This window comes from Lepidochelys kempii, chromosome 14 (genome assembly GCF_965140285.1).
Source record: "Lepidochelys kempii isolate rLepKem1 chromosome 14, rLepKem1.hap1, whole genome shotgun sequence".
Taxonomy (NCBI): Eukaryota; Metazoa; Chordata; order Testudines; family Cheloniidae; genus Lepidochelys; species Lepidochelys kempii.
In genome coordinates, this window is record NC_136393.1 from 4,181,340 (window position 1) to 4,194,831 (window position 13,492).

General features: G+C 48.1%; 1 protein-coding gene across 9 annotated transcripts in view; it reads left to right on the forward strand.

Moving 5' to 3' along the window:
• The window catches only part of SLC39A11 (solute carrier family 39 member 11), a 404,617-nt gene that overhangs the window by 131,426 nt on the left and 259,699 nt on the right, over positions 1–13,492 (forward strand). For 8 of the 9 annotated variants that reach the window (XR_012154971.1, XM_073312119.2, XM_073312121.1 and 5 more), the window contains one exon: positions 8,862–9,032. The exons of the other annotated variant lie outside the window; for it this stretch is intronic. Coding sequence is in view for 7 of the 8 variants with exons in the window: in XM_073312119.2 (XP_073168220.1) it covers positions 8,862–9,032 (171 nt within the window). In the remaining variant the exon portion in view is untranslated. The remainder of the gene's footprint in view (positions 1–8,861; positions 9,033–13,492) is intronic. 9 annotated transcript variants of the gene reach the window in all.

The window sequence follows — 13,492 nt, forward strand, 5'->3', positions numbered from 1 at the left end:
GCAATCGGGATGGATGACGGCTGCATGGATAGACGTGCCCTCGATCTAGCTAGAGCAAAGCTAGCTTGAGTTACGTTCGCTCGTGCTAGTTTTGTTCAAAGCCAGGTTGGTCTGTGTGTGCTGCAGTCTCACTTTCCAACTTCTGTGTAGACCCATCTTGTGTGTGTCCCTCTAGCTAGCGCACAAGGGCTCTTACAGGGTCTGAACTTGTGCTCCAACAGCTGATGGTTGGACGCACAGGAAGAAACATCGGAAGGCGAGTTGCAGCACGTTCAGCAAAACTATCTAGCCCCACACAGCAGATGGGAGGCCTTGGGCATAACAAGTGCCTGCTGATTGCCTGGATAACATTTCCATGCCTTGAATACCACTGATCAGGGGAAGCATTGTCTCCTCCATCTCTTAGAGATGATTTCCCTCCTTTCTCGCATTGACTGGGGGTGTACGTCAAGGAAGCCGACCTGACGATGATCCCATAATGGTGATGCTGATGAGGGAGCTTGCTGAGATAAAGCTCCCTTTGTGCTATGGGGCTATGAATTGATGCAGTTTCTTCGATTGGGCCTGATAGCGCCATGCAGAATATTGGGTAGCAGACAAATCATGATTTTTTTTTAATATGTCTCATCCTGGCCCTGTAACTGGCCATTATAACTGGGCTTCAGACAGGAGGACATAGGGTATCAAATAAAGTTCATCAGGGGTTTTATCCTATTCCTTTATATTCTTTGCTTCCTATCTTTCTGCCTGAGGAGGAGGTGGGAAGGTGTGATGAGGCGGTATTTGTTGTCAGACATCACCGGTGTGGTGCTCTACTTTGTCCAATGTAGATACCGGTCGGCTGCGTGCATGCGTTCCCTCTGCGTGCTGCCCCGGCTCTGCAGATCGCTGACACAGCAGACCCCGAGAGAACCCTCAATGACCACAGACTCCTATAAGGGACGAAGGCCACCCAGCCAGGTTTATTGGCAAACGAAGCCAGTAATAGTAATAGTAACAGTAATCGTTCCCTGCAGACTCTACAGGACATATTACGAACATGTGCCCCCGACAATGGACCGGCTCAGTCAGTGACGGGACTCTCCACTGCCCCCTAGGCCAGACTAAAACAGCTCTTCAGGGGTACCCTTTTATACACAAGTACCAACAAGTTACATGTTGGTCCTGACATACAGAGGTGCAACCCCTCTACGTGTTAGGTTGCCGCCGCTCACCTTGAACAAAACAACTCTATCCATCGTGTTATTCCTTTGACCCTGTCTTTAGGATGGGTCAGCCTGTTCCTTGTTAGCTGTGTGGAATGTGCTAGTCCTGGACTGTTCTGGTACCATCCTGGCACATGTTTATCTTACTAGTGCTTAGTACCTGTTAGGTATGTGTATAATTGCAACATCAGCCTCCTTCTTGTCAGCTTCTGTGGGCAGAGCCTGCCTCTGGCTCACAGCTTAACTTGGCTTTATGTTGGCAAAGTCTTGACCATTCCTTTAGTTCAGGCCTTAGGTTTGTACCAGGCCTCTGATACAAGGGTTTATGTTTCAGGGCCTCATCTTACCACAGAATTGACTCAGCATTAGTGAAGTGATTACTGGATATCCTGTGCCTAGTGCTGGTGTCCACACTTCAAAAAGGCTGTGGACAACTTGGAAAGGGTTCAGAAAAGAGCTACCAGGTCGAGAAGATATGCCTTATAGTGAGAGATTTAAGGATCTCATTCTGTTTAGTATTCAAAGGGAGGTTAAGAGGTGACTTGATCATGGTCTACAGGTATCAAATGGGGAAGAAATTTCTGATAGGAGGCAGTTCTTTAATCTAGCAGAAAAAACCCAAGGTAGATGCAGTGAGCGGAAGCTGAAACTAGACGAATTCAGAGGAGAAATAAGGCACACATCTTTAACAGTGAGGATGATTAATGGCTGGGACGATTTACTTGGGAACTTGGTGGAGTCTCCATTATTTGAAGACTGCCCAAGTCTGGAGGTATGGCTACACGGCAACAAAAGACCAGCAGAATGGCTGTGGCTGGCCTGGGTCAGCTAACTTGGGCTTGCAGGCTCGATGTTCTGGCAGTGTAGATGGTCTGGCTGGAGTCTGGACCCTGAAGGTGTGGACTCTGTAATTAGACACTCGAACCCAGCGCGGGCCAGTTGTTTCTGGCTAAGGGACATCTCAGTCTAGAATGAACTAGACATTCAGACTCATGCTGGAGCCTGGGTTCTGGAACCCTCGGACCTCGCAGGACCCTGGTGCCCAGGCTCCAGCCTAGCCCAGACATCTACGCTGCAATTAAACAGCCCCTTAGCTTGAGGCAGCTGGCAGGGGCCAGCCATGGGTTTTTAATTGCAATGTAGACATACCCTCAGACCCTCCCCTCTTGTGGGGTCTCAGAGCCCAGGCTGCAGCCTGAGCCTGAACGTCTACACTGCTGTTTTTAGCCCCATAGCCTGAGCCAGCTGACCCAGGCTCTGAGACTGTGGTTTTTTTATGCCCTAGCTCAAATCGAAGTTGTAAGCTCAATGCAGTGATTACTGGGTGAGATTCTCTGGCCTGTGTCATGCAGGAGGTTGGACTAGATGACCACAGTGGTCCCTTCTGACCTTAATAACTCTGAATGAGCTAGGACACCAGGCTGAGTATCTGCAGACTTGGGTTCTCTTGTCAGCGTTGCCACTGACTCACCACATGCCCTTGGGCAAGTCCTTTAGCCTTTGTGTACCTCATTTTCCCTTTTGTAATATGGGGTTAATGAATGATATTTTCCCATCTGTGTAATGCACTGTGGGATCTGTGAAATAAGTCAGTGGAATGTGCTCCTAAGTCCTTTATCAGGCATACGAATATGTTATGCTCATATTGTGCTCTGTCTGCTAGCAATGATTAACCTTCTCCATACCCCAGGAGATGACTACCATTGCTGCTTTAGAGATAGGGGAAATTGTGGCAGAGATATTGGGCTCCCAGTCCTGTGATCAGCCTCTTGGCCCATCGTACATTTTAATCAGTGTCCAAAGATCAGAAACACTAAGTGAGGGTTAAGGGCAGGTTGCATCATGAAGCTTAAAATATATATATATTCAGGAACATTTAGTGATGCAATCATCACGCTCTTCCTCTCTCTGTATTCTCTCTGTATGTAGCGCTCATCGATACACAATAGGAGATGAAATGGTTCTATAAGAGATGAAAGAGCCTCCAAGGTAACATTGCGTTGTTACAAGTTAGGGGTGTATGTGTGTGTGTGTTAGTGTTTTTTGATCTGGGTTTTAAAAAAAAAAGGAGCAACAATGATACTGGAATCTGCATTTATCGTACGCTCACATGCAGAGAGGAATATCCGAAAGGGTTGCTATAGATACACTTTATCGCATGCCCCAAGCAACACTAATGCTCTGCGTTGCAGTTATGCTTCACTTGTAGCGTTTGCATAATCTGATTCTGTTACTGTCAGAATAAGGTAAAATGGATGAAGGGTGAGGTTAAAACTAAACCAGCCCCTCTAAGCACGTAATTAGACTTTGGCAACTGGCTTGCTACCCAATCGGTGGCCCAACAGCTGTACAACCTGGACATCTGAGAAGGTTAAACTGCTTGAGAAACATGAGCACTGGTGGAAAATTGAGCCCACTGTCTGCTTGATGAGCTTGATGAGCCAACACATCTGGGTACCAAGTAAGTGCTTTGACTCCAAATCCTTAGGCAACAGATTGTCTTCTGAATATTCGTTAGAGTTGCTCTGCTCCCCAGCTGATATTTGCATCTTTTATGCGAGATGGTGGAAATGTCTCACCTCGGCCAACGAGGAAAATCCATGCACTAGAAAAGGCCCAATGCAGCGGTTGGATTAGTTGTTGAATTGATCAGAGGGGAAGCAGTTGTATCAGACGAGGGTATTCTCTTGCCGAGCCCTTTTCTGGCATTAATGGGTGAATCCTCACAATATCTGCAGCACAGGGATGTTATGCCCATTTTCCAAATTGAGCGGTAGAGAGGAGAGAGCGTGGCTGAAATTTTCAAAGACGTCTGAGAAAATTGGGCACCTACCCCCCATTGAATTTTAGGAATGAAATTTCACTGTAGGTCAAAGAGGTAAACCATCATGCAAAATGTCTGATCTTACAGGAGAACGTTTGCAAAAGGAGAATACTAGAGGCATGAGCACAACGGATATCTTAGAACCAGCCTACATAGAAAAGGCGGGTGAAAGTCCAGAACTTCAGCTAGTGTACATTTGTATAGCTCCACCCAGTGGGAAGCCGGGCGCAGTCTCTCTTAAAAGCCGAAGTTGAGCTCCCTCATCTCTCTGCAGAGTGTGTGCATCTGCTCTTGTGCAGCTCAGTCTTAAAATAAATAGAGAACATCAAAGACCCCGAAAGAGCTAAACGCTCACCAGCGAGAAAACAGTGTGCATCGCTTCTCTGAACACCAACTGCAGCCCAGGTGAGTGAGGTCCAGCACGTCTTCATCTTCAGCTACAGGGCTTGATATTACCACTGGTCCTTCATATGCCCAAACTCCCTGGTACCCCTGCTGTATTCCCTTCTCGGGCACACTGTCCACACCATTAGCACCTATTAAACTGCAGCCCCAGAAAGCTTCAGCCCTCTCCCCATACATGTGGTGCTCTCTCTTTCTGCCATCTTCTCTGAAGAGTTGTTTGTCCCCTGTGCCCTGGCGATGGCCCATAGTGTTGAACATCTCGAGTGGTGGTAGAAGGCAGGAGGCCAAAGAGGGGCATTACCTGAAAAGGATAAACATGGTGCATAAGGAAGGAAGCATTCAATGGACTAGAGAGGGGATGTTTGGGCTGAAAATTTTCTTGGCATATCTGTTGGGCTGTGGAATAATCTCCCATGGGAGACAGAGAGCCCCAGAGCTTGGAAATTTTGGAATTAGGCTGGGCAAAGTACAGAAAAATATCCTATGGGGACACAATGCTGTCATGGCTGGGGGATAGATAATACTGAACCGTGGCCATTCTGCAATTAAGTGATGCTCTTGTGGGCATTACAGGTCTGGGTGAAGGCTCAGAAGATTCCATTCACGTTTGGAGTCTTCAACCACATTCGTAGTTTATTGTAACGCCTGGTGATTATTTAGCTGGTCAGAAGATGGGGCAGAATTGGCCCTCCCTCTCATTCCTATTTGCGATCATCTACTCCACCTTTCAAGTTCTACGCAGTCCCAGATTTTGAATGTTTGAGTAGGAAGCTCCATAGCCCAAGGACTAACTTATTGAAAAACACAAGCAAGAGCTACCCGGTTAAAAGCAAATAAACAAACTAAGCCCGGGCACTGGCTATACATCAAAAAAGCCACTCTCGGGTTTTTAATCCCCGCTATCGGGTCTGCATCACTCACTTGGCTTTCCTTTCCCACTGACAAATAAAGTTCTGTTTATCCTTGGACAGGAATGAAATCCTGCAAGCAAATGTTAGCACAAACTGTTGGCTTGGCTCGAGTTTTGGGCTGACCGGGTGTCTGGTCCTGTGTATTATTTGCTAGTATTGTGACAGCCATCGTGGCTGCAGATGTTGCTTTAAAAGAGAAGTGCAAGTATCTGTGAGCAGATAAGTTTGCTGAGCTGGGTAACATCAGTCAGATATACCCCAGGAGCGTGGTACATTGTGGTGGTTGCCATGCTGACATCCATGAAGAACTGGCTGGTCACATGGCGTCTGATTTTTGTTTCCAGCTTTCCTGTTGTTTTTCTGATCCCTAAAATGTGCTGATTCTTTGGTGTTGAAAATTTAATCCCGACAGTATTTTTTGTTGCTGTTGAGACTCTCCTCAGAATGCTTTTAAGCGCTTTTCCTCCCCCCCCCCCCATTATAGATGGCATGAGGTGAATTATAAAATGACCACACACACACCCCCTTTCCTCTGGTGACCTTGGATGTCAATCTGCATGAGCACTTTTATGCAAAGATTCTTAATTGGCATTGAAAATCCATGCTTTGCAACGTGCAAGGCGATAGATGAGCATTATCCTGCCTAGAAATGGCATGGGAAGCAAGTGACATTCAATCAGAACAATTTCAGATGACTTCTTGCACTTGTTTGTTTGCCATTAAAATTCTGAGGTCGGGGGAGGGGGAGAGTTAAGTGCATCTAAAATGTCAAATCTTTTTTAGTGCAAAGCAGCAGCTGTTGCTTGTGTGAGGTTCAGGAATTTCTGCCCATGTAATTTCTTGGCTGCTTCTCGCCTTTTCAAACTGAAGATGAACAGAGAGAGACTCTCTCTGAGTGGTCTTGATTATAGTGCAGGCCATTGCTTATTCTGTCCTTTCACAGCCCTGATGCGTGGAGTTTACTGACGGGCTTTTAAAATGCTGGCCAAAGTAGAGCCTGGTGCCAGTTAATGTCCTGCTGGGAACCTGGGTTGGGGAGAGTCTGAGAGTCTTGGCTTAACAGGAAACATGTTAGCAGATGAAAATGAGGCAAGTCTTTTGAAGGTGGTCGGGAGCAGCCCCTGACTATAGGCAGTGACATGTTCCAAACCTGGGAATGAAAACATAACTGAATACAATGGTGCCTTCCTTCAGCAACAGATGGAAAAGAGAAGACTGAGAGGGGACATAACAGTTTTCAAGTACATAAAAGGTTGGTTACAAGAAGGAGGGAGAAGAATTGTTCTTCTTAACCTCTGAGGCGAGGACAAGAAGCAATGGGCTTAAATTGCAGCAAGGGAGGTTTAGCTTGGACATTAGGACAAACTTCCTGGCTGTCAGGGTGGCTAAGCCCTGGAATAAATTGCCTCGGGAGGTTGTGGAATCTCCATCACTGGAGATTTTTAAGAGCAGGTTAGACAAACACCTGTCAGGGATGGTCTAGATCAGGGGTCGGCAGCCTTTTAGAAGTGGTGTGCCGAGTCTTCGTTTGTTCACTTTAATTTAAGGTTTTGCGCACCAGTAATGCATTTTAACGTTTTTAGAAGGTCTCTCTCTATAAGTCTCTATATTATATAACTAAACTATTGTCGTATGTAAACAAGGTTTTCAAAATGTTTAAGAAGCTTCATTTAAAATTAAATTAAAATGCTGATCTTACGCCGCCGGCCCGCTCAGCTGGTTGCCGGCCTGGGGTTCCGTTCACCTAGGCTGGCAGCGGGCTGAGCGGGGCCTGTGGCCGGGACCCCAGCTGGCAAGGGGCCGGCGGCCAGAACTCGAGACTGGCAGTGGGCTGAGCGGGGTCAGCGGCTGGGACCCCAGACTGTCAGTGGGCTGAGCGGCTCAGCTTGCTGCCGGTCTGGGGTTCTGTCCGCCAGCTCCTGCCAACCAGGGTCCCGGCTGCCGGCCCCGCTCAGCCCGCTGCCAGTCTGGAGTCCCAGCCCTGTCCACATAGAGTGGGTATCTACCTTCTCCCTGGTTCTAGCCCTTCTCTTCCTCTCTCTGCACTGAGATGAGGGTGGGAGTGTGCTGAGAGCAGGCCTGGGGGTGAAGGAGCAGGCTGGGGGTTGGGGTGCAGGGTCTGGCTAGGAGCTAGAATGAGGGAGGGGGCTCAGGGTTGGGGCAGGAGGTTTGGGTGTGAAGCGCTTACCTGGGCAGCTCCCATTTGGTGCGAGGGGTGCAGGTGGGAATGACGGGGTGTGTGTGTGTGTGTGTGTGTGCAGGAGCTCCCGTTTGGTGCTCAGGGTGGGAGTGGGGATGTGGGGGGGGTGTAAGAGTCAGGGCATGGGGTGTGGGGGGGCTGGGTATTTGAGGGGGGTGCAGGAGTCAGGGCAGTGGGCTGGGAGGGCTGGGTATGTGTGGGGGGTGCCGGAGTCAGGGCTGGGGTCGGGAGAGGGGGTGCAGGGGTCAGGGCAGGGGGCTGGGGTGTGTGTGGGGGGGTGCAGGAGTAAGGGCAGAGGTCTGGGTGTGTGTGAGGAGAGTTCAGGGATCAGAGCAGAGGGCTGGGGTATGGGGGTGTGTGCAGGGGTCAGGGCAGAGGGCTGGGGGTGTGGGCTGGAGTCGTGGGGGTGCTCCAGCCCCCTGCCCTGAGCGGCTCACGGCAGGGGGCTGGAGGGGTTATGCCCTGATTCCACCCCCTTCCCCAAGGTCCCCGGAGCAGAGAGCACGGTGCAGCTCTGCTTTTACCTCTTCCCCTCCCTAGCAAGGGCCCTCAGCTGATCAGCCACAGGGAGGGAAAGGAGGAGGGGCAGGAATCCGGCCCGCTGGGGGAACAGGTGTGGGGAGGGGGAAGCTTGCCTGCCCTGCAAGGAGAGGGCGGTGGGTGGGGGGGGCAGAAAAGGGCAGGCCGGGCAGGATTTTTAATGGCCCGCTGCTTTCTGCCCGGGTCCGGCAGACAGCAGCGAGCCATTAAAAATTGGCTCGCGTGCCGTGTTTGGCCCGCGTGCCATAGGTTGCCAACCCCTGCTCTAGATAATCCTTAGTCCTGCCATGGGTGCAGGGGACTGGACTAGATGACCTCTCGAGGTCCCTTCCAGTCCTGTGATTCCCAGGAGGCAGGTCTTGTGCATGGGGGCTTGAAATGGGCTGGTTCTTTTTGAGACCCTGTGTGACTGGGGTCCTGGGGAGCTCAATCAGGGCAAACTGCAAAGAATGGGGCAGACAATCCTCAAAACCGATGGTTATTTCAATACGTAGATTCATCAAGTTAGTCTCAAAACAGCTTCTATAATACCGTACAAAGAAAAGGAGGTCTTGTGGCACCTTAGAGACTAACACATCTATTAGAGCATAAGCTTTCGCGGGCTACAGCCCACTTCATCGGATGTGGAACGCTGAGGGAGGCTTGACCTTCTCCAGGCTGCAGATGATCAGCATCTTTCCTGCCGGTTTTTTGGTTGTGGGTGGGGCAAATGGTTCCCAGCATGAGCCTGCTCCCTTCCGAACTGATCTCGAGTCAATTTCTCTTTTCCCCCTCAGACAGAGGTGAAAACGGGGAGCCCTATCAGAGGCGGAAGGGCGTTGGAGCCAGCCAGTCAGAAGTCCCATCTGCATCTCAGACTTCTGGAGACAGCGCGTTGACCCCAGGAAGTAGCAGTTGGAGGCGAATTATGCTGCTCATTCTAGCTGTAACGATACATAACATTCCAGGTCAGCACCTTGTCTGCTTTCAGTTGCAGGGTGGGTGTAGCCGTGTTGGTCCCCGGAGCTGATAGAGATGAGGTGAGCGAGGTGATATCTTTTATTGGACCAATTTCTGTTGGTGGAAAGGACAAGCTGTCAAGCTTCATAGAGCTCTTCTTCCGCTCTGGAGAAGGTAACCAGAGTGTTTATCATACCTTCTGTGCGACCCTCTTGGGCTTAACAATCTGTCCTACCTTTTATGTAGCTTAGACACTCTGATTACCTTTTCCAGACCTAAGGAAGAGCTCTGTGAAGCTCAAAAGATTGTCCCTTCCATCAACAGATGTTGGTCCAATAAAAGATACTATTTTACCCACCTTGTCACTTGCAGTGGCCTGTTCTTGAAGATGTCATTTCCTCGGTTGGATGAGAGGCATAGCCTAGTTGATGCCACCACATCAAGGATTTTGGAATGGCTGCTTTGTTTTTTATAGCTGTTTGATTATTGCAGATGGCTCCCATCACAGTAGCATCTGGGCACCTTTTTGATTAAATCTACTACAGCTGGTCTTGCTTGTCTGTGTTCATGTTATTCAGTCCTGTAAAGGCTGAATCACCAACATACATTAGCAGGTGGCAGTTTCGGGAGAATGCCTCCTGACTCTGCACTGTGTTCTAAATTCCCTGGGTCTCCCCCTACTGCCAGCCCCAAGTGTTTAAAAATCATATCAGACTCCCCTCCTCCATCCCCCCAAATCACAAGAGTTAAAAATCATGAGGTCTTAAAAATAATGACTGTTTGGCTTTTTATTTGTCTGCTGGTCTTTGTGCTGATAGGGGTTGCATTTCCAGCTTTGCTCTGTAACCATGAGGGACAGAAACATTTTCTTTTTGGTTAATTAAAAAAAAGCTGAGATTCTCACAATCACATGAATCCAGGAGCTGGGGCTTTAAGAAAAACTGATATCACAGGACTGGCATTAACATTGTGAGAGCTGACAACACTTAGTTGCTTTGTAATTCTTTGTTATGCTGGGGGTAAGACAGGATAACGCTTTGTCTGCTTTCCTTGCGTGCTCTTTTTCCTCCCCTTTCTATCTCTTTTCCTTGTTAGAAGAGCTCTTATTTGATTTACGTGTGTAACCTGTGTTATGGAGGGATAGAAGGAAGCTGATCTACATAGCTTTGCCTTTGGGGAGACTGAAATGCTGGATTCTCTGTGCTCGCTTGAGAAAGCAGGATTCCAAAACATGATGACTGTATCACTCTGTGGCAGGGTAGCTGCTACCGCATACTAAACACAAAAGACACTCTTCCCATCAGAACTGAAACTCTGGAAGTTTCCTTGTTCTGGTGTGTGTGCTTTTTGATTTTAAGGGTAGCTTCTTGCTGCTGTGGCAGAACTGTAATTTTAAATTTTGTTATTGGATGCTTCTCTGTTCTGTTGACTCATGTGAAAAGGCTCAGAATTATGTGGCTTTGATCACAGCTCTTGTATCCACTTCAAGGACAGTCAGGAGCCAAATGCCAAAAAAATTGTAGAAATATGAAGCTGGAGGTAGTAGCCGTGGGTTGGTGTGTGTGTGCGCTTTCTGCTCATGAATTTCAAAAACTGCATTCTTTCCATCCTTCTGTTGCTTGCTTGTCTCGTTGAAATCAGTTGTTTCATTTCAGCTTGTAATCATTTTTCACTGTCCTTCATTTCTCCATCTACTGCCTCTTGGTGGAGGCATTCACTTAACTAGGCTTTCTGTGATCCCAAAGAGGGTGCATGATAATATCTCCGCTTCACCTTTTGTTGGATGATCTTAAAGCGCTTTGCTAACGCTAATTAATTGTGCATCCCAGGACTATGATGGCCTTGTCTGTATTAGCAAAATTAGTACCTGTTTTTCAGCAAGTGTCAACCATGGTGTAGCTGCATCAGTGCTAAGCTGCAGGTGTAGGAAAAATTCCGGGGTTTTTATCATGCGCCTGTGAAAACCTGCTCTAGATTCATTGAAACCGCTTGAAAGCTTGTGCAGGCTTGTATCACTGAGTGGCCAGTGAGCAAGTACAAGATTAACTGCAAATAAAATGTCATCTAATGCAGCATTAGGGTTGATGCTTTAAACTTGCAAAAGCCAAGAATCTCTGATTTAAAATTCTCCCAGGTGCCACAAATCCAACCTATGTGTGCTATATCTCATTGTTTAGCACTGGCTATAGTGACATATTGCGCAGAGTATTTATTTTACAGTGTGAACAAACCAGAGGGTGGATGAAGGCAAGTAGTAAATTCAGCATGCTGAGCCTTTCGATCTGGGATAGGAATACAGGAATTGCCTGGGTGGGTCAGTGGAATAATCCATCTAGCCCAGTGGTCTGTCAGCTGTTTTAGAGGAAGATGCAAGAAACTCAGCAGTCGGCAGTTATTACTCCTGAGGGCATTCTGTGCCAAGAAAATTTTAAAATTCTGCGTACAATATTTTAAAATTCTGCAGGTGGGGTCGAAAGGGTTTTGTGTGGGGCAATCTGGGTGCGGGCGGCTCAGTGTGGGAGCTTGTTGGGGGGTTCTGGATACAACGGTAATGGGACTCTGCAGGGGGGTCCAGGTGAAGGTGGTTGGGGACACAGCGGGGAGGGGGTGTCTGGGTGTAGGGGGATAGAGCTCAGCTGAGGGGTCTGGGGTGGTGAGCTCAGTGGGTGAGGGTCCAGATGCTGGGGGAGTGGGGATTAGTGGAGTGGGGATCTAGGTGCAGCTGGTTGGGGCTCGGTGGGGTGGGGATCCAGGTGCGGATGGCTTGTCGGGGTGGTCCAGGTGCAGGGGGAAGTGGGGCTCGTCGGGGGCTGTTCTGAGTGCGGGGCGGCGAGGCTCGGCAGGAGGGTCTGAGTATGAGGGGGTCTGGATGCATGGGGGTTGGGTGGATGGGGGAGCAGCTCCCTGTACAGGGACCCCACCCCCTGCAGCTGAGAAGCAATGGGTGCAGGAAGCTGGGGGCAGGGGGAGTTTGCAGAGATTCTTGCAGCCAGGGGAGAAATCTGGGGGTTGGGTCTGACCCGGCCCCAGGTGCCGTGCAGGGGACGAAGAAGTCCCATCCTGCCCAGCTGGGACTATCAGCTGAGCCTGGTGCAGGGTAGGAGCCACCAGCTGGGTCTTCCCCAGTCCCGCCTCCTGCCCCACAGTGATTTACCCCTCTGATGGCTGCCCTAGGCACCTGAAACATACTGCTGGGGAGGGTCGCATGACCGCTCTTGTGGATTCCCTGTCAAAAAGTCATTTTTCTGTGGGGAAGTAAAGAAATCTGCGGGGGACATAAATTCTGCGTAATTCCCCCAGGAGTAAGTTATTGGAACGTCTCCTGATCAGTTTATGCCCTTAGGCCTCGTGACTTGATATCTAAATTGATTGATGCCCATATTCCATTCAAAAACTCTTGGTTTGGGGTTTTTTAATACTCTGATAATTACCCAATTAACACTCCTGTCTTTTTTTGTTAAAATCTTCGCCTAAATGATCCCTTGTGGCAATGAGTTCCACAGGCTGGTTCTGCCTTTTGTGAAAGCGTGTTTCCTTCCTTCATCTGTTTTGAATTTGCTGCTTCTTGTTGCGTGCCCCCTTGCTCTCTTGTGCGAGAAAAGAGGGCGAACAGCTGTACCTGATGTATCTTCTTTATAGGAGTCTTCACTTCACGTATTTTTATCATGAGATGCAAAAAACTATAAAGATGAGGTTCTTTTAGTTGTTCTCTTCTGTTGGGGCATTTGGGGTTCACATTTTCAAGCTCTTCTCTTTAAATTAAACACTTTTTAAATTAAAGCTGGGATTCTTAGTTAATAAGAGTGATTTCAGCCATGGGTGGCTTTAGGAGTGGCTTCAATGCCAAATACCGTGAGACTTGGGATAAACTCATGAGAGTTGGTCATATGAATTTTCAGAAGTGCTGACACAATACGTTGCCTTCAGGGAGAGTTTTACCATTGAATTGGGTGGGAGCAGAGTTAGGCCAATTCTGTACGCCTGAATCTCCACCAGAAAACTCCACTTGATTGAGTCAGTGAGACTTGTGTCTGTAAAATGAGTTGTGTGTAACTTTCCCTGTATGCAAGCAAATCCTGACTGGTCTCCCAAATTAGGAAAATCTGTTCATGGTTCCTTGAGTGGCTTTTCTCTGTCTTTCTCAGGAATTTTTGTAGTTTGTGATTTAAAAAAAAAAAAAATCAGTTTCCACCTTCTGATGTTTTTAATTCAGCTTCTTCCAATCTGGCACATCCCATACGTGGTAAACTCAGTTGCTGAGTTGTAACAACTTGAAATCTGTGCTTACAGCTATAAAACTACAGCACAGGAAAACAATTTGTCTTAATTATGAGAGTTCTCTGACTAATAAACTACAGACAGTGCTTTCAGAGATCTCAAATAAAATCTGTGGGATCTTAATTGAATAGGAATTTGTAAAAAATGTTGTTTTTTAAAATAAAGAAAACATTTGCTTTGTGTTGGAGAT